Source organism: Ctenopharyngodon idella, chromosome 9 (genome assembly GCF_019924925.1).
Source record: "Ctenopharyngodon idella isolate HZGC_01 chromosome 9, HZGC01, whole genome shotgun sequence".
NCBI classification, from domain to species: Eukaryota; Metazoa; Chordata; class Actinopteri; order Cypriniformes; family Xenocyprididae; genus Ctenopharyngodon; species Ctenopharyngodon idella.
In genome coordinates this window covers 36861683-36882948 of record NC_067228.1, presented here as the reverse complement: position 1 = coordinate 36882948, position 21266 = coordinate 36861683, and the positions used below count along the sequence as shown (strand labels likewise).

Below are 21266 nucleotides of genomic sequence, written 5' to 3'. Positions count from 1 at the left end.
GGTCTCCTGACTAGTGCTGTGAAATCCATAGACAGGTTGCTAATCTATTGAAAGATGGAATAATTGAGGACAGTAGTAGACCGTGCTCATCTCCAGTTGTTCTTTTTAAAGTGGACCAATAATGCCCCTTTCACAAGATGTAATGTAAGTCTCTGGTGTCCCTAGAATGTGTCTGTGAGGTTTCAGCTCAAAATACCAATACAAATCATTTATTATAGCTTGTCAAATTTGCCCCATTTGGGTAAGAGCAAAAACAAACCATTTTGTGTGTCCCTTTAAATGCAAATGAGCTGCTGCTCCCGGCCCCCTTTCCAGAAGAGGGCGGAGCTTTAACAGTAGGGCTGCAACATACGATTATTTTGATAATTGATTAATCTACCGATTATTGGAACGATTAAACGACTAATCATTGGTTATTACGCTAATTAACATTTACCAATTCTTCTAGTTAACTGTGATTTTCATTTGAACGAATCAGTACCAGTTCTTAAAATCCTGGGCCCAGTTCTTCAAAAAGCAATCAGCTATTGGATTGGGTCAAATCTTGAAATCCAATCTTGGTTTTGATCTGGATCACATCAGGATGTTTTCCAAACTTTTTGGTAAGATTGTGATACATTAAATCCAAAACAACCAGTTTATCTGTACCTGAGAGCGGCGCTTGCAGTCCATCTGAAAATGATTTTCCGTGAATGGCCAATGACTACAGGTTAACTAACTTCTGACTCCAGACTTCTGACAAAATGTCACTCCACTCGATACACAATTCAAATCAATACAAAAGGCTCATATTCTTTTTCCTGCAAATATACACAAGTCACATAAAATATGCTGCAAAAATAATTTATTATGACAGTAGAGAGTTGACAGGTGAAGGGGACTGGCTTTGCAGCTAATGGTTGAGCGCAGTGAAGGTGTTCAGGATATAAGCTCAGTGTACAGTTTGTTGGTGGAAGTGTCGATTGTGTTGCTGGCGAGGGGTTTCTGCTGTGACTCTCCTGAAAGCCCAGCGCTGCTGAAGTAGAATGGCACGTGAGAGATTCGCCCATCAGACCAGCACTACGAGAGACAGACAGACAGATGGCTCAACAATCAACTTTAGCTGCAGTTGTCATTTCTATCTAAATCAAACAACATCAGTTCAGCTGATTCCACGTCTACCTATAGGAATGGGACACATACAGTATCTCACAGAAGTGAGTACATCCCTCACATTTTTGTAAATATTTTATTATATCTTTTCATGTGACAACACTGAAGAAATGACACTTTGCTACAATGTAAAGTAGTGAGTGTACAGCTTGTATAACAGTGTAAATTTGCTGTCCCCTCAAAATAACTCAACACACAGCCATTAATGTCTAAACCGCTGGCCACAAAAGTGAGTACACCCCTAAGTGAAAATGTCCAAATTGGGCCCAGAGTGTCAATATTTTGTGTGGCCACCATTATTTTCCAGCACTGCCTTAACCCTCTTGGGCATGGAGTTCACCAGAGCTTCACAGGTTGCCACTGGAGTCCTCTTCCACTCCTCCATGACAACATCACGGAGCTGGTGGATGTTAGAGACCTTGCGCTCCTCCACGTTCGGTTTGAGGATGCCCCACAGACGCTCAATAGGGTTTGGTACCCTCAGCTTCTTTAGCAAGGCAGTGGTTGGCTTGGAGGTTTGTTTGGGGTCGTTATCATGTTGGAATACTGCCCTGCGGCCCAGTCTCCGAAGGGAGGGGATCAGTATGCTCTGCTTCAGTATGTCACAGTACATGTTGGCATTCATGGTTCCCTCAATGAAATTGTACCAGCACTCATGCAGCCCCAGACCATGACACTCCCACCACCATGCTTGACTGTAGGCAAGACACACTTGTCTTTGTACTCCTCACCTGGTTGCCGCCACACACGCTTGACACCATCTGAACCAAATAAGTTTATCTTGGTCTCATCAGACCACAGGACATGGTTCCAGTAATCCATGTCCTTAGTCTGCTTGTCTTCAGCAAACAGTTTGCGGGCTTTCTTGTGCATCATCTTCAGAAGAGGCTTCCTTCTGGGACGACAGTAATGCAGACCAATTTGATGCAGTGTGCCGCATATGGTCTGAGCACTGACAGGCTGACCCCCCACCCCTTCAACCTCTGCAGCAATGCTGGCAGCACTCATACGTCTATTTCCCAAACACAACCTCTGGATATGACGCTGAGCACGTGCACTCAACTTCTTTGGTCAACCATGGCGAGGCCTGTTCTGAGTGGAACCTGTCCTGTTAAACCGCTGTATGGTCTTGGCCACCGTGCTGCAGCTCAGTTTCAGGGTCTTGGCAATCTTCTTATAGCCGACGCCATCTTTATGTAGAGCAACAATTCTTTTTTTCAGATCCTCAGAGAGTTCTTTGCCATGAGGTGCCATGTTGAACTTCCAGTGACCAGTATGAGAGAGTGAGAGTGATAACACTAAATTTAACACACCTGCTCCCCATTCACACCTGAGACCTTGTAACACTAACGAGTCACATGACACCGGGCAGAGAAAATGGCTAATTGGGCCCAATTTGGACATTTTCACTTAGGGGTGTACTCAGTTTTGTGGCCAGCGGTTTAGACATTAATGGCTGTGTGTTGAGTTATTTTGAGGGGACAGCAAATTTACACTGTTATACAAGCTGTACACTCACTACTTTACATTGTACATTGTTGTCAGATGAAAAGATGTAATAAAATATTTACAAAAATGTGAGGGGTGTACTCACTTCTGTGAGATACTGTATGTGAATAAGAAGCGCTTTCGTTTCACTCTCTGTCTAATTTGCCACATTTGTGTATAGGGCTAGGAATCGAAAATCAATTACAATTCTGGAATCGGATACTTGTTATAAAATTAAAATATAATTATAATGTAACGTGAGCCAAAGGATGACAGAAAAAAACGGATGCTGCTTTAATTGCATTAAATATTTTTAACATGTTACACTGAAAAAATTAATCACATGCATTAACAGGTTTATTTTGACAGCCCTACATTTAGTAATCCATGTGACTTCAGTGGTTTAACCTCAATTTCATGAAGCGACATGAGTGCTTTGAACAAAAAAAAAAAAAAAAAAAAATTACCACTTTATTTACAAAATATTAATCAACACGCGTTTACGCAACAACGTCTGCTCTCCCATCAACAACACGCATGCATCGTGATGCTATCGTAAATGTGCACTGGAGATTAATATTTTGTAAATAGATTGGTAAATTATGTTTTTTTGCTCAAACAAAGCACTTACATTGGATTGACATGAGGGTGAGTGAGTAATGACAGACCCTTTAATGTGTGAAAGGGGCTACTGTGAGGATCCCAGCGCTGAGATCATCCACACACTGTTAGCACTGACTGCCATGTGTCTTTTGCTCGTAGGGATAGTTTTCTGAACAGTTTTGCACTACATCAGTATGTGGGCCCTTCATGTGGTGACAGTGTGACTCACCACGGTAAGCAGAGCGCCGTGCTGGAAGTGCGGGTGGAACTGCATGAATCTGGGTTCTGCTCCAGCCTCTCCCATCACAAAACCACTGAACCACAGAGAGATGCATGCAGACATTAAAACCTGATTCAGAAAATGGGTTCTGGACTGACATGAAAACACATCAAGTCACCAGAAGTTTGTTGTTTGATGATCATTAGTTAAAATCAAAAACATTTATTTTACTCTATCAGGTGGAAGAAAGATTTAGACCCGAGCCAATGTATCAAATGTGAAAAAAATGATACACATCATTATACATGCAACAATAATAATAAAAAACCATGATGCATCACAATATCATAACTGGATTGTTAGATGACAGGTGTGACTGTGTGAAAGCAACTCTAACTACAGAAATGACTCAATGCGCATCTCTAGTCAGAGAACACAATTACGCAAGCTCAGATCATACGCACCATGGCAGCAGCTCAAAGACAGGAACGGAGCGCGTTTTAAATACGGCTATGACTGACGGGTGATTAACGGCCAGAGAGTCACCTGCACAGAGCAAATGGAGAACAAAAACAACTGTTTTAAAGGGTTTAAGAGACTCCTCATAAGAAAACATTAGAGCAGCATCATCTTTTATTATTATGTCATAGGGGGACAAAGAAAAGAAGAGGTTCTGTTAAAATATTATAAACATTTGAATAACTTCTGACCAGCAAAACAAAGTGATGTGGTTCAATGTGCAGGAACAAAACAAGAGTAAAGGCCCATTCACACCAAAGACAATAACTATAACAATAAAGATATCGTTCTAAAATGTAAAAAAAGAGAGTTTACAGCACAACTACAACGATAACGGCAGAGAATATCGTTGGAATCACTTTCAGAGTGATTTTTTACAGCCGATAAAAACATTGACAGCCAATCAGCATGCATCCTGCTTTAACGAGCTCCAGGATTTTATAACTTGACCTTCTGATTTCATGGCAAGGTTGTCAAATTTCATGTGGTATTTTTCAATTTATGATATTTGTAAAAGACAAAAATCCTTAAAAATATATTCAGATTTTTTAAAATGACAATTTAGATTTCAGGTAAACTAACATGTATTCAAGCTGTAAGGGAAATATGTTACTAGTGTTCTTTTCTTTTCCTCAGTCCAGCAGCACTGGGACTGGTGTGTATCTCAGTGCATTAGTAGACACTGTTTTACAGGTCACAAAGTTACTGTGACGGTTATAACTGACTGTCTTTATGAGGGATTCATTGAATCATTCATACAACCGATTTGTTCAAAAACGCTGATTCATTCAGGAACAAAACAAGTGACTTGCTGCATCCTAACACACCTACATGTAGTATATGCCCTAAAAGTATGTACTCTTTTTGCAATGAAAGTACACACTTCTGAGTGTGTAGAAGAAGATTTTAGGACATGCAGTACAAACACAACATTGTATCATAGTACCCTTTCTAATAACTGTTTCTGCTGTATTTGAGAGAAAAGCAGCAGCTGGCTTTTTGATTAATGCTGCATTTAAACGTATCCGTTTTGCTACTGTGCTATTCGTACCTTATAAAAGATCACAAGTGATGTTGCAAATGAAATACTGCGTGAACTCAACCAATCAGCATGTTCACCACTGAAGTCCCACCCTGAAAGTTCCTGAACTTTGAAAAAGTACTACCTCGTGAGCAGGGACTTTCTGAGGGGAGAATTTTTACCCGCAACTTCATTTAAACCCTGGTTCCTATGGTCGAAACACATCGAGTACCACCCCAAAGTCCCTAGTTCCTGGGGAAAGTTCATGCGGTGGAAACGTGGCTTTACTCTCAAATAATGCTAAAATAACTATATTTCAGTTTGGTCAAGCCAGTGTATCTGCAGAGTAGAGTAAGGCTGAGTTTACCTGTACATTTTCAAGTGTTTATTGATGTCTGTGGATAAAGTAGGATGATATTTTACCTTTCAGAAGCACGGCAAGTCTTTCCCCTCTTGGATCCCATGACAGCGAGCACACCTCTCCCCCAACACTGACAAACACAACGCAGAGCATTTAGACGGGATACTGATGCTGTAAAACCTGCTCCTCGTTTCTCACAATATTTTGTACAGCCCACATTGCTCTGTGATCGCTCTTCTCATCAATGCTGTTCACATCAAACACTCTTTAAACAGATTTGCTTGAGTTTTCACTGGCATATAAGGATGCAAATCTTACATGAGTTCTCCGTCAGGTCCAGGGAAGCTGGTCTCGGAGAGATCGGCTACAACTGTGGCGGCTTTAGGACCACCTGAAACACCACCAGAGAAAACAGCACTACTGCACACTGGAAGATCATGTTTCTTCATGATAACAACACGTTTTCAAAGGCAACGCTTTCATAATTTCATAAACTTCTTGATATGACATGAACCTTAACTAGCAAGTGTAATCAGTTAAGTGTCTTGTTGCTGGTTAATCCAAGTAAATCATACTCTACAATACATTATACATGCACTTTTGAGTCATTTGGCAAGCATTTAATCTATAAGAAAGGAAAGTCTAATATTATTTGAGAGTGACTTTCTGATAGGATGAGAGAGAAAGTGTTGAGGTCAGAGTTGGCCATGGAAAAGCTGTAGATTCACAGTCTGCTGCATATATTCAGGCTTGGCACATGAAGACGCACTGCGCCAAGTTTGATACTGATGCCAAATGACATGCACAAGGTTTCAGAAATAACTTGTGTTTGGTTCTGTTCCACACGCGTCATGTGACTTCAGAAGACTTGGAATATAGTGCATGAGTCATATGGACTACTTTTATGCTACATATAAATGTCTTAAGTTTGACAGCACCAGTTCCCATTCACTTTGTAAGGAAAAAGCAGTGTAGACATTCTCAAGAGCCAGCTGACCAACACTTCATAGCTTTAGGGAAAAGGTTTAACTGAGCTATTTCACAGCATGGAAATATCATTCAAATAATGCTACACAAAGCCCAAGAAAAACAACAGAATAGGGTTGTCAAAAGTACCGACTTTGGTACTGAAATTTAAAAAATTTGACGATACCAGCATTTCCCCCTTGCATTTTGAGCGCTGTTGAACGGATTCTTAAACACCTATGATTGGCCATTGTGTTTACGCGCTCAAAAGTTATGTCTGATTGACTAGAATAGTCATCTTCACCGATTAACACATTTTGAAGTATTGATCATTGCAGCCAATCACAGACATATCTGTTGAGCGTGTGAACACAATGGCCAATCACAGACATATCTGTTGAGCCCGTGAAAACAATGGCCAATCAGAGACATATCTGTTGAGCATGTGAACAGAATGGCCAATCAGAGACATATCTGTTGAGCCCGTGAAAACAATGGCCAATCAGAGACATATCTGTTGAGCGTGTGAACAGAATGGCCAATCACAGACATATCTGTTGAGCGTGTGAACAGAATGGCCAATCACAGACATATCTGTTGAGCGTGTGAACAGAATGGCCAATCAGAGACATATCTGTTGAGCCCGTGAAAACAATGGCCAATCAGAGACATATCTGTTGAGCGTGTGAACAGAATGGCCAATCAGAGACATATCTGTTGAGCATGTGAACAGAATGGCCAATCAGAGACATATCTGTTGAGCGTGTGAAAACAATGGCCAATCAGAGACATATCTGTTGAGCGTGTGAACAGAATGGCCAATCACAGACATATCTGTTGAGCGTGTGAACAGAATGGCCAATCAGAGACATATCTGTTGAGCGTGTGAACAGAATGGCCAATCACAGACATATCTGTTGAGCCCGTGAAAACAATGGCCAATCAGAGACATATCTGTTGAGCGTGTGAACAGAATGGCCAATCAGAGACATATCTGTTGAGCCCGTGAAAACAATGGCCAATCAGAGACATATCTGTTGAGCGTGTGAACAGAATGGCCAATCACAGACATATCTGTTGAGCGTGTGAACAGAATGGCCAATCACAGACATATCTGTTGAGCGTGTGAACAGAATGGCCAATCAGAGACATATCTGTTGAGCCCGTGAAAACAATGGCCAATCAGAGACATATCTGTTGAGCATGTGAACAGAATGGCCAATCAGAGACATATCTGTTGAGCCCGTGAAAACAATGGCCAATCAGAGACATATCTGTTGAGCGTGTGAACAGAATGGCCAATCACAGACATATCTGTTGAGCGTGTGAACAGAATGGCCAATCACAGACATATCTGTTGAGCATGTGAACAGAATGGCCAATCACAGACATATCTGTTGAGCATGTGAACAGAATGGCCAATCAGAGACATATCTGTTGAGCCCGTGAAAACAATGGCCAATCAGAGACATATCTGTTGAGCGTGTGAACAGAATGGCCAATCACAGACATATCTGTTGAGCGTGTGAACAGAATGGCCAATCACAGACATATCTGTTGAGCCCGTGAAAACAATGGCCAATCAGAGACATATCTGTTGAGCATGTGAACAGAATGGCCAATCAGAGACATATCTGTTGAGCATGTGAACAGAATGGCCAATCAGAGACATATCTGTTGAGCGTGTGAAAACAATGGCCAATCAGAGACATATCTGTTGAGCGTGTGAACAGAATGGCCAATCACAGACATATCTGTTGAGCGTGTGAACAGAATGGCCAATCACAGACATATCTGTTGAGCGTGTGAACAGAATGGCCAATCAGAGACATATCTGTTGAGCGTGTGAACAGAATGGCCAATCACAGACATATCTGTTGAGCCCGTGAAAACAATGGCCAATCAGAGACATATCTGTTGAGCATGTGAACAGAATGGCCAATCAGAGACATATCTGTTGAGCCCGTGAAAACAATGGCCAATCAGAGACATATCTGTTGAGCGTGTGAACAGAATGGCCAATCATAGACATATCTGTTGAGCGTGTGAACAGAATGGCCAATCACAGACATATCTGTTGAGCGTGTGAACAGAATGGCCAATCAGAGACATATCTGTTGAGCCCGTGAAAACAATGGCCAATCAGAGACATATCTGTTGAGCATGTGAACAGAATGGCCAATCAGAGACATATCTGTTGAGCCCGTGAAAACAATGGCCAATCAGAGACATATCTGTTGAGCGTGTGAACAGAATGGCCAATCACAGACATATCTGTTGAGCGTGTGAACAGAATGGCCAATCACAGACATATCTGTTGAGCGTGTGAACAGAATGGCCAATCAGAGACATATCTGTTGAGCCCGTGAAAACAATGGCCAATCAGAGACATATCTGTTGAGCATGTGAACAGAATGGCCAATCAGAGACATATCTGTTGAGCGTGTGAAAACAATGGCCAATCAGAGACATATCTGTTGAGCGTGTGAACAGAATGGCCAATCACAGACATATCTGTTGAGCGTGTGAACAGAATGGCCAATCAGAGACATATCTGTTGAGCCCGTGAACACAATGGCCAATCAGAGGTGTTTAAGTTAGTTGGAATCTATTCAACAGTGCTCAAAATGCTAGGGGGAAATGCTGGTATCATCACATTTTTAAAATTTCAGTACTTGGTAGCGAAGTACCAGTGATTTTGACAACACTACAACAGAAAATGTCTATAGACCAAATAATGCACCTAAAACAAGTACAGATAATTTGCCATCACTCATTTTCCACTTGTATATATTCAATTTAAATTACTTATAAATAAAACTTGAGTATTCTTCAAAGACATGAAGTGAACTTTGATGATTCTGTGATTATTATTTTATCTTTGAAACACTCGATGTAATAACCCATAACCTCATGACTTTATTCTTGAACATTCTGTCAACTTATTTTTATCGTTCAATCCACCTAACATATTTGAAACTAAAGTTTACTAAATCCATTTGTGTTAAAACTACATGAATCATTTTTGTTGACATCACTGTGGATCTGTAGCTCCCAGCATGCTTTGCAAGGGACCGCATTAGGAGAGTAAATGTGTTATGTGTTTTCCAGTAAAGGGAAGACATGTTAGTGTTTAATGTTCAGTTATGCCTCTGTGTTGTTACCATTGTGCTGAAGAGTGGCTCTTGTGCTAGTTATGAGAGTTATATATGAGTTTAGATGCTTCACTTAATGAATAATAACCACACTGACACTACTCTTCTTATTTCTTCATTATATACATTATATGCAATGAATGAAACTGCACTTTGTTCAATTAACTTAAATAGAAGAAATCTTTTCCACACAGTTAGTTTAGGACGGTACAATAAGAATGAAACAAGTTCATTTAAACAAATAATGTTTTGTTTAGCCAACCAGTTCCTGTTTCATACTAAGCAGCAATAGTGCATAGTCTTAGGAGCTTAAATGTATTGTACTGATATGTATCGATCAATAAAGTGCTCTGCACTTCGTTTCATGCAAGTCTTGTTGATGTGCTGTTCTAGATTTGTGGCTTCGCTCGTTTGAAGTGTATACTAGAGGTTAGTCAGCAGACACAGATAGTGAGATGATGTGATGTTGTTCATACCTGTGAGGTCAGAGAAGGTGAGCGCGTATATAAGCCTCTCTCCCTGAATGCTCAACAGCAGACATCCTCCGTCAGGACTCCAGCAGGCCGACTGACACAATCACAGAAAAACAACCACCGCATGAAACACCCGAGGTTCCTTTAGCTTTACGAGCTGCAGATTCTGATGATATTGTTCATCTGTGTCATTATCGTTACAGTTGTGCTGTGGACTCTGCTATACTTTGATTATTTAATGCTCATTAAATTGTTATAGTCCTGGGTGTGAATAGCTGTTTACACTAGTCTGAGGAGTTTTCTTACCTGACAGCTGCCTTTCAGACACGGCCATCTCTCACAGGTCCACATGCGCGTCTCCCAAACCCTACAACACACCAACAGTGTCTGCATATCAAACCCAACCCAACCTACACTACCGGTCAAAAGTTTGGAAACATTACTATTTTTAATGTTTTTGAACGAAGTCTCTTATGCTCATTAAGGCTGTATTTATTTCATAATAAATACAGAAAAAAGCAATAATATTGTGAAATATTATTACAATTTAAAATTATGGTTTTCTATTTTAATATACTTTAAAATATAATTTATTTCTGTGATCAAAGCTGAATTGTCAGCATCATTACTCCAGTCTTCAGTGTCACATGATCCTTCAGAAATCATTCTAATACGCTGATTTGATACTCAGTTATTATCAGTGTTGGAAACAGTTGTGTTGCTTAATATTTTTTTGGAACCTGTGATACTTTTTTCAGGATTCATTGATGAATAAAAGGTTAAAAAGAACAGCATTTATTCAAAATATAAATATTTTCTAACAATATAAATCTTTACTATCACTTTTTATCAATTTAACACATCCGTGCTGAATAAAAGTATTAATTTCTTTCAAAAAAAAAGAAAGAAAAAAAAATTACTGACCCCAAACTTTTGAACGGTAGTGTATATTGTTACAAAAGATTTCTATTTTAAATAAATGCTGATTTTGTTAAACTTTTTATTCATCAAAGTATCCTGAAAAAGTATCACAGGTTATAAAATAATATTAAGCAGCACAACTCTTTCCAACATTGATAATAAATCATCATATTACAATGATTTCTGAAGGATCATGTGACACTGAAGACTGGAGTAATGATGCTGAAAATTCAGCTTTGATCACAGGAATAAATGATATTTTAAAGTATATAAAACAATTTTAAATTGTAATAATATTTCACAATATTATTGTTTTTTCTGTATTTATTATGAAATAAATGCAGCCTTAATGAGCATAAGAGACTTCGTTCAAAAACATTAAAAATAGTAATGTTTCCAAACTTTTGACTGGTAGTGTATATTTGTAACATCACTGTCTACCATCTGAGAGTAGGCAGATAAAGGTGAGGATTTTCAGCAGTACTACAGAATTTAATTTCACAGGACCGTACCTGAAGAGGGCGGACGGTGTGGCGGCCAGCAGTCGGCTGCCGTCTGGAGACCAGGAGAGATATGTGACGCCACCGCCGCCCACCCGCTGCAGCGGCACACAGCTCTCGGCTGCCACGTCCCACACCTGCAGAACAACACAAACAAAACATGATGAAGACTTGCCTTTTTAAACCTCAGTTTGGACTTAATCACAGTTCAGTGTTTCCCAACATAATCTAATTCAGTGTTTCTCAACCGGTGGCTCAAAGAAACAACAACAAGACGACTTTTATTTTGAAAGGCGTGCCATGGTAGCTGTAGTTTCTGTAACCTTAACTCAAAATACCACTGCATTTTCACTTATTTTGTTATTTTAATTATTTTTGATGGCTGTGGTGCATCATACCAACTTACTAACTTTACTGTATTATGAAAAACTAGTTTGGGACTACTATTAAATAGCCTTACCTTGTACTGTTTATTCATCAGAGTTAGTGATATTCATAAAGTTTATGTGTTTTAAGTAAATTGGGACATAACGTGTGTGTCAAGTTTTTTTGATAAATAAATTAGCTTGGTTCAAACACAATCCAGTTGAGAACCACTGCTATTATCTGTCCCGCCACAGCTTCATAATAAGCCTAAAATATATTTACACTTCTCACAATAACAGAAAATATTCGACACGCTGATTCATAACGCTCCGAATCTTCATGAAGCAGTGTTTTGAAATCGGCCATCACTAATTAAGTCGTTATTTTGTTTTTTTTTTGCCGCACCAAAAATATTCTCGTGGCTTTATAATATTAATATTGAACCACTGTACTCACATGAACTGATTTAAACATGTTTTTAGTACATTAATGGATCTTGAGAGAGGAAATGTCATTGCTCCCTATGTAGGCCTCACTGAGCCATCGGATTTCAACAAAAATATCTTAATTTGTGTTCCGAAGATCAACAAAGGTCTTACGGGTGTAAAACGGCACAAGGGTGAGTAATTAATGACAGAATTTTCATTTTTGGGTGAACTAACCCTTTAACTCTCACAAGTGAAGAAATTAAGACAAAAGTTTTGCAATTTCCCTACTGTACTGTCAAGTAAAATATACTTTTTACAAAATCACTTTTCATTTGCATTTATTTTGCAGTGCAGTTGTATTACAATTTATTTAATATTATTATTTGATTGGCTTCCTAAAACAGCAGTGTGAATGTAATGTAGACTAAGACACTATATCACAAGTAAAAAGAGGTTTGAGTCCACTTTAAAGTTCAGGACAAGTCAATTCACTGACTTTTTCCTTTGTTCAATTTGCACACTTAACATGGATTGAAGCTCTTCATTCATGAAACTCTCAGAGCGCACCAGATTGATGCACTGAACTTTGAAATATACAAAATTTGTACAATATTTTCATCCCACCATGGTCTCACATGATCCTGTGGGAAACAGTGATTCACATTATAATTTTACCATAAACCATCACCGTTTGTTCTACTATTATTTCTAAAAGTCTGAGAACACACTGAAAAAAAATGGGAATTCAATGTCTGATTTAAACCTGTAAAGAAACAAGATACAAGGCCTGTTCACATCAACACAAATGTTCGGCATGAAACCTCTGTCAGATTTTCACATGTGATGTGATTTGTCTGTTCAGACCAATGCATAAAAACAGCATGAACATGTAAATTCACTCTCTGATAGTAGATATCACTTTGAGAAAAGCAGAAATACAGCGGTTACCCCTGTACACGCAGCAGTGATGTGCAACTCTCTGTTTGGTGAGAACACAGCCGCAACAATACGTTTTTTGTGTTTAAAAAAATAAATGTGTAAATAAAATAAACAAAAAATAGAAGCATTTTCATAAATGTCCACTGTTTAAAACCTAAAGTTAAAGTTGGCCGCTCTTACACCCCATCATCATCACAACTAAACCACTGGTTTGTGCTGCAATAACAAATGCTTGTGCTTGTTTGGTGTGGCATTTGGTAAGATTTTACATTTTTGAGTGGCATCACTCTCCACCCATTATCAGTTTCTTAATTTTATCTCAGCTTGAAAAAATGAAAAAGTCTCAGCTTTCAAATTCCATCAAATGTATCAATAAAATTAAAACAATACAGTTTTTTCTCTCTTTAAAGTGTGGAGACGGATCGCTGTAGTTGAACTGATCATCTCTTCCTCTTTACTACTAGTTACAGCAGCAAATAAACATAAATGAACATCAGAAGATACGGGACAACTTACTGAAATAATTCATGTCTCATGTAATCGATCAATTAGTGTTTCAACTGCAGAAAGACGTCAATAAAACAGCTTGAAAACAATAATGTCATGTAATGTCACATTTAGCTCAGAAAAGACATTCAATGACCATAAACTCAATAGTTAGCTAGAAAAATAACTATAGAGAGGAACATTTTGATACATATTTGGACTATATCACATACATATCCATTATATTTACACATTTAAAAAATGTTTGAAGTAAACATTAAGTTTATTTCTAAAATCTAAATATTTCAGAAAAATACGTTTTTCTTTAGTGGTGGACATTTTGAACACATTATTATTAAAAAGTCCTCTAGGGAAATATTTGGTGTTCTTTAAACAGAACCATCCTGAGCATGAACGAACGGCGCCGATTCAAGTGACATGGGGTGAGACTGACATCACACGCGCATCAGCACAAACCAGTGTTACAGTGTGACGACTGAATTATATGAGGTACAGCTGCACAGAGATCTGTTTATACAGCGGATGAAGACGTGAGCTTACCATCATGGCTGTGTCGACAGGGGATGCAGACACGAGCAGAGAGCCGGTAGGGGACCAGGCGATGGATGTGATGGGAGAATGACCCGGATGAGACAAGACCTGCGCACAGCCGGACGACGGCCTGAGAGAGACACACTTGGTCAACTTACATACTTTCTGTTCTGGCTGCCACTCATATATAGACTGCAAAGCTTTAAAACAGATCACACTTATCACCCTTTACCAGTAGACAACAGACCTGTCCAGTTCACAACTTATTATCGACCTGGTAGAATTATTGCTTCACTAACAAGCTTCCAGATCGCTCACATGATAAAAGGCGTCTCTTCTATGTCAATCAGAGTTTTTGTTCTAACCAGCCGCGACGGCTATTTGCAACGATTCTACTTTAGAAACGGTTTCTATTTCTGTGACATTAATCGCGGCTGGAACAACAGGATGAGAATGATAACTTCAGGTGCTGATTATGTGCTTTATTTAATGTTAAAAGTGTCTAATGTGAGTGTGAATATCATTTATAGCCGTACTGAAAGCGACAATCACCTCAGATCTTGAAAATAAAGGAAACAAGAACGTTCAAACTGTGAACAAACAAGCATATTCTATGACAAAGATTGATTTGGTTGCTCAGTACTTATTTGTAATCATGTTAAAATAGTGTAATATTTATAAATTTAAATAGGTTGTTACTGCAGTGCACATGCAGAGAGACTCCTCCCACGCACTCTTCTGATTGGCTGTGATTTTTGATTGATTTGGTTGTATCTGGTGCAAACGGACAAACTGTGCGTCGCTGGAATCTTAATCACCGCATCCGGAGCTCTGCAATTCAGCTCTCCAGTCACGACAGCAGCTTTACAGTATTAAACACGAAACAGATCACTCCAAACAGTGTCAGCGTCTCTTTCAGTCCGAATTACAGCTTCAGTTTCTACTATAAAGCGGCTCTCTAGCGTGTTCATGTTTTTACTCGCGTCTGACCTCGACCAACTGAACAGAAGAAATGAACCGGAGAAGATTTACACCTCAAAAAAGGCGGAGCCTCAGAGCCACACCCACCTTCTCCCTCATCACCATGGACCAATGGCAGTTCAGAGGTGTTTACCAGCCGGACTTTTCCATAAAGTTTAAGCTGACAGGCTGTTTTGAACTCCAAACAAACTGTTTTGGCCTAATTTTGTTCGAAATGTCGTCACACCAGTTCTTCGATTTTACTTGAAGTATATCGGGGCCTTAAACTTAATTTAATACCTGTTGAGAAGAATGTGCTGTTGCAACACTTGTCATTTCAGTTTGTCGTTTAATGAATTAGGAAAAAGAATCACACGGAATCTGATATGTGTGTTCAGACATATTAACAAACTTCAGTCAGTTAGGCCAACAAAAAGTGACTTGTTCCTGCCATTGTGATGTGATGATTTTCTCTAAAGCTGCTTTGAAATGTTTACTGTGAACTGTACTCTGTGTAATGTGTATCATGATAATGTGCTTCAGATATGCTGTCAGCACTGTGAGTATATACAGTTGTGGTACCTGGTGGAGAGTGAGGTCGGGTCCACGTGCCAGATGAGCAGACAGGACTGACAGGCCACGGCGAGAGCGGAGCCGCACAGAGGCTTCCACTGCAGCGCACAGACAGACCTCTGACAGCGGTGCTTCAGCGTCGGGCTCGTGGAGCTGCGGGAACACACGCTCTCTCAGGACTGAGAGGACTTACACTTAAACTGCTCCTTATGCTGTTTTAAAGGTTGCTAATGTTGTTTTGGAGTCTCCTCTAACTAGCACTGCGCTGTGAGAGTCGTGTTTGTGTCTGGAGTACCTGTGGGATTTGTAGATCTTGATGGAGTCGTCCAGTAACGCCACAGCGAACTTATCTGTGTGGGGATGCCAAGCGAAGCTCCTGAGAGCGCCGTCAGACCTGGAAACACACGCAGAAACACCCTCAACAAACACGAGCCACTGGCTTCTGCTGTTTACTTCAGACCAGAGGCTCATAAACTTTCTCAGTTCTGGACTCATGTATATGCTTGCATTCAGATTCAACAGAAGGGATCAAATCACATGATCAATGCAAACAACACTTGATAAGAACTCCAGACAGATGTTACATCTCCAAAAACAACATAAATCAAATCAGATATGAAGCTCATGGGTGGTCATGGAAATCAAGGGCTGATAAAATGACGTACCAATCCAGCATCTGTGAAAACTCTGCCACCATCTCATCGCTGCTCAGCTGGCAAACACAGACAGAAACAGAGTGTTTATAACAGTATGGTGATGGTAAGGTGACGCAGACGCACAGAACGGCTCATACTCACGGTCAGATGAGGAAACAGAGAGCCGTGAAATGAAGACGCCCATCTGAGCAGAGCCAGCAGACAGGCCGAGCTGACCGACAGGAACCTGGGCACTGAAACACAGCGGTGTAACGCACCTCACAACGACTGCTGAGCGATCATAAACATGTGAACATGACTTACCTTCCTCAGCACTGTTAGTGATCTCATCCAGAAGACCGTACAGACCCGCATCTCGCCTACGAGAGACAGAGGACGGTTAGTGTCACTGCAGATCAACTCTTCGTCGCTCAACCAATGTCGGTTCGCTAGCAAAATCGCATTTCGGGGGGGGGTCCCTAGTAAAAATAGCGTTCTGGGGGGTAAAATCCACATTTTTGGCATAGTTCCACTGGTAAAATTCGCATTCCAGGGGTGAAATATCATGTTATTTGGGGTCGCTTCAACCCGTGGACATGAAAAACAACCCGCGGTAACAGTGTTAAAGTAGCACAATTCAGCAGGAAAACCGAGGACTTGGCAACACGGGATAAAAGCATCTGCTAAATGAAGACATGTGCACACCGCAAGTTAACACAGATAAACCATATATTGTCGCAAAAGTATGTTTCATCAGTCTTCACGTTTCATCATTTAAAACATCTCTATTTGCATGTTATTCTACTACAGCGATCTCTGGATGATTTTGTCCATATAAGGGATTTCCTTGAACGTCACAAGTTTTATGACTTCTATGAGTCTCACTTGTGGGCTTTCTGCTCGAGAGCGCCCTCTGGCTATGAGTGTGAATGAAACACATTACATGTGTGCTCACTAATGCTCACAACACCCTATTCTGGGTAAAAATAGGAAAAACAATACTTCCCTCTAAAGACATTTGAAGTAAACATATGCAAATCCATAAGTTTTTCTCCATTTCCTGACAAAAATTAAGAAGTTACTGTCACAGATTTTTATCATAATAATTTTATATTTTATAGTAAAACGTTAGACATTTCTAATGATATATAGCAAAATGAAGATGGATGGACGTCGTTTGGAAAAGCGTTGAAAACATTTCTTGTTAGGGCTGAGCACATTTTGCGATTAATTCGAATTCAATGTTTTGCCTCGATTTTATTATTTTTAAATCGAGAAAATCGCAATTTTTAATGAAAATGTTACAGCAACGATAACTGATAAGAGAAGAAAATGATCCCACCACATGACGACGCTTGATTAAGTAGAATGTAGAACACATCGCTAGTCTTAAAGGGAACCCCTGGTGTTAAAGGAACACTCCACTTTTTTTTGAAAATAGGCTTATTTTTTACAACTCCCCTAGAGTTAAACAGTTGAGTTTTACCATTTTCGAATCCATTCAGCCGATCTCCGGGTCTGGCGGTGCCACTTTTAGCATAGCTTAGCATAGTTCATTGAATCTGATTAGACCGTTAGCATCTCGCTCAAAAATGACCAAAGAGTTTCAATATTTTTCTATTTAAAACTTGACTCTTCTGTAGTTACATCGTGTACTAAGACCGAAGGAAAATGAAAAGTTGTGATTTTCTAGGCCGATATGGCTAGGAACTATACTCTCATTCCTGCGTAATGATCAAGGAACTTTGCTGTCGTACCATGGCTGCAGCAGGCGCAATGATATTTTTTTAATTAAAGTGCGCAGTGAACTCTGTTGCCTTGAAACTGATGCCGGCGCCATTCATTTCATATTTGCTCCCGGTTGTTCCTGCCTGTCAGCATGGTGGTGTAAACAGAGTGGGTCAGGTGACTGCCGGAGCTCTATAGAGGGTATGAACGTGACGTCACCATTGACAGTTATGACTGCGTTACGCCCACTGAGTGGCAAAAGACTGAGTGGCAGCATTGGTTTTCAGCGTGAATGCTGCGAAAAACACACAAAACACATCCAAAACGGGAAAGAGCTTTGCGACTGACTGTTTAAACAGCTTTGACACAAAATCTGAGGTATATTTTTACAGACTGCTGAAAGCTACAGAAAAAAGAAGTAAATAGGTCGCTGCAATTCACAGAAACAGCTGGACTCCAGGCAGAGAAACATGTTTTGCAGTTATCATTTGGTGTCAAAATGTTGGATTTTGGGGTAAAATCATACCCTATATATTGTATTGTTGTATATTGTGTTGACAACTCATCAATTAAATATTTACCATCTTATATTCTGCATAATTGGGTGTTTTTAAATAAACACCGACAAAAACTATACAAGTTTTAGGGCTGGACGATATGACGAAATATATAACATTGATATAAGTGACCACTCCGATTTAGATCTACGTATATTGTATTTATATAAAGCGTTCACAGGAAGATTTGCTTTGTGTATTTCCCCGGCGTCGAAATCAGGCACATATAAATGTCAGGAAACACGATTCCTGGCTGCATGTCAGTATCCATGGATTAGGTTTCTTTGACATAAGGAACACTTTCGAGCCCAACCTTTAGTGTAATCGTTTGTTTTACTCGCGTTTTCGCAGTTTCCCCTATTAAATCCAGTCATGCAGCAGCTCTTTTGCCACTCAGTCCAGCTGAGGGAGCGCGTTCCGGCGGGAAAGTGACGTCTATGCATACCCTCTATTACTGCTGTTATTTATTGCTATTACTTTTTGGCTAAGAAATATTTAGAATTTTTCTTATTTTATATTATTTCTGAATATATAGGATATGTTTAGGATAAATTTGTATAGTATTTACCTTCAAATTAATAAGTAATTTGTTTAACATTTACACCATGTTGATCACTTCATGCGTGGTGCACTGGGAATAGAAGAGAACGTTACTTGAATCATATTGTAGTTAGTTGACTAGTTAAAACATAAAAATAAAAAAAAACGAAATCGTGAATCGGTCAATCATTCTGGAAAAAAAAAGATTTTATTTTTTGCCATATCACCCAGCCCTATTTCTTGTTAAGGTTTGTATTTTGTATACCCTGTATAAAACATTAATGTCCTTCCTCAGTCACATGACAGCTGAAGTGATGAACTGACTACTTGTGGTTGTTTTCAGAGATGGTAACCAATGTTTTATACTTGTGCTTCAAAACTTTTTTTGAAGCAAAAGTATAAAGGTTTGATTCAGGCACAGATCTTTCACATTCAGGTTTTGTGACAAACTGATCCACTGAAAAGATCAAACTAAAACTGTAATGATGGTTTGATCTACTGCAGGAGTGTGGCACACACCAGGCTCCGGCGCTCCTCATCCACAGCGTGTCTCTCTGGTCCAGGAAGGCTGATTTACTGCTGCTCTCGGGACGACTGTGACCCTTCAGAGTGTCTCTGGTGAACTGAGGGCTGGGGAGATCCGACCACTGGACAACACACACAATATACACACATTATATATGTCTTTAGAGCAAACGACAGCATTTTATGTGTTATTTATATTATGTTTTTGCCATTACTGACACAAAAAAGACAAAATGCTCTCGTTGTGTGGGACATTTCAACTGTTAGAGCAGCTATATTTACATTAAACTGCGATGTCATATACATCAGCTTCATATCGTGACACAAGAAATTAAAGCTGTTATGTTGAAACACTAAATATAACGGTAGAAAAATCAGCTTCTACCAGTGAACACTGCTAGTGTGAAGGGTCACCGTGGGTCACGCGCACCTGTGTGTCGGGCTGTCCGGGCACGAGCTCGTTGTTGTGCTCGCGCAGCGTCAGTCCGGCGGTCACGGGCACCGGGAACAGGCTGAGTGAACACATCTACACAAAACACACACACTAACATTCACTTCCGCAGGAGGATATCGAGACACGCATGACTGGAGAAACACAATTAGGTTTTGAACATTAGCTTTTAGCTTCACTAGTGTGTTGTTGTTTGTTACTCACTTTCTGATGAGGTAAATATAAGGACCGTGCTGTACTGCAGCTGAACTCGCGCCTTTAGTTTTACGGAAGCCCCAATGAAACAAAACACCAAACCGACGACGAACGCGTTTTCATAACAAAAGTCCTGAAGCTGTTGCCTAATTATAATGATCACTTTCAGTTTTAACCATGGTGTTACTGTAGTAAAACTGTAGTTGCTATGTTTGTTTTTGTTTTTATCATCTTAATTATGGTTTTAATTCTAATAACATGGTTAAAGTCCCCATGAAATTAAAATTGGCGCTAGTATGAATATGTGAGCCAAAGACCCGCTGTGGTAAAAATATAGTTTTTAAAGTTGTTTATATGTCTATGTGGTGTTTTTAATATGCTTTAAGACAAACCATGTGCAAATTCATCAGTCAACACCATGAGTTTTTCTCCTTAAAGTGTTAGTTCACACAAAACTGAAAATAATGCCATTAAAGGGGAGGTGTAATGCTATTTCATGTATTCTGGCTTATTTACACTGTTAAGAGTTGGATTCTTATGCTAAACATGGCCAAATGTTCAAAACACGAGTTGGACGTATGACGGAGTATTTCTGTGCCAAAAATACTCTCCCAAATCCTCACGAACTTCGGGGTCTTTTTTTCGAGTATGTGCCTGTGTGACGTCAACGGGGTCGGAATTCCTTGTAAGGCCACTTCTCCCAGAAGAGCGCGCGCGCACTCGTTGACCAGAGCTTTCAAATCGTTCTGTGTAAAGAAGCTGGTTTGTGTTGGGATCCAGAGAGGGCTGGCTGGTTATTAATATCTTTTTGCGGGGGAAGGAACTTGTGTCACATGTATTTTGTTGTATTTATTGCTTCATTTGTATAAATGTTTTTTTTTTTTTTTTTTTTGTGAAATATGAAGTTTTCTTCTCCCTGATTACATTATGGTTGTTTTTTTTTTTTGTTTTG

At 39.7% G+C, this 21266-nt stretch overlaps 1 protein-coding gene across 1 annotated transcript; it reads right to left on the bottom strand.

Moving 5' to 3' along the window:
• Positions 1–827: 827 nt before the first annotated feature.
• On the bottom strand, positions 828–20446 carry aaas (achalasia, adrenocortical insufficiency, alacrimia). Its single transcript, XM_051904782.1, has 17 exons — positions 20324–20446; positions 20099–20194; positions 19663–19790; positions 16643–16698; positions 16481–16572; positions 16349–16395; positions 15979–16077; positions 15693–15836; positions 14160–14280; positions 11392–11516; positions 10265–10325; positions 9962–10052; positions 5683–5755; positions 5427–5494; positions 3928–4009; positions 3473–3557; positions 828–1059 (listed from the first exon to the last, which is right to left on the bottom strand). The coding sequence occupies exons 2-17, from the start codon at positions 20192–20194 to the stop codon at positions 919–921; spliced, it is 1509 nt and encodes a 502-aa protein (XP_051760742.1). The 5' UTR covers positions 20324–20446; the 3' UTR covers positions 828–918.
• Positions 20447–21266: the final 820 nt, after the last annotated feature.

Coding starts and splice junctions, on each gene's coding strand:
- aaas (XM_051904782.1), bottom strand. CDS start 20,194: ATGTGTTCACTCAGCCTGTTCCCGGTGCCCGTGACCGCCGGACTGACG. Junction 16,699..19,662: donor ATGAGGAGCGCCGGAGCCTG/GTGTGTGCCACA, acceptor TGTCTCTCGTAG/GCGAGATGCGGGTCTGTACG. Junction 1,060..3,472: donor ACGGCGCTCTGCTTACCGTG/GTGAGTCACACT, acceptor TGTCTCTCGTAG/TGCTGGTCTGATGGGCGAAT.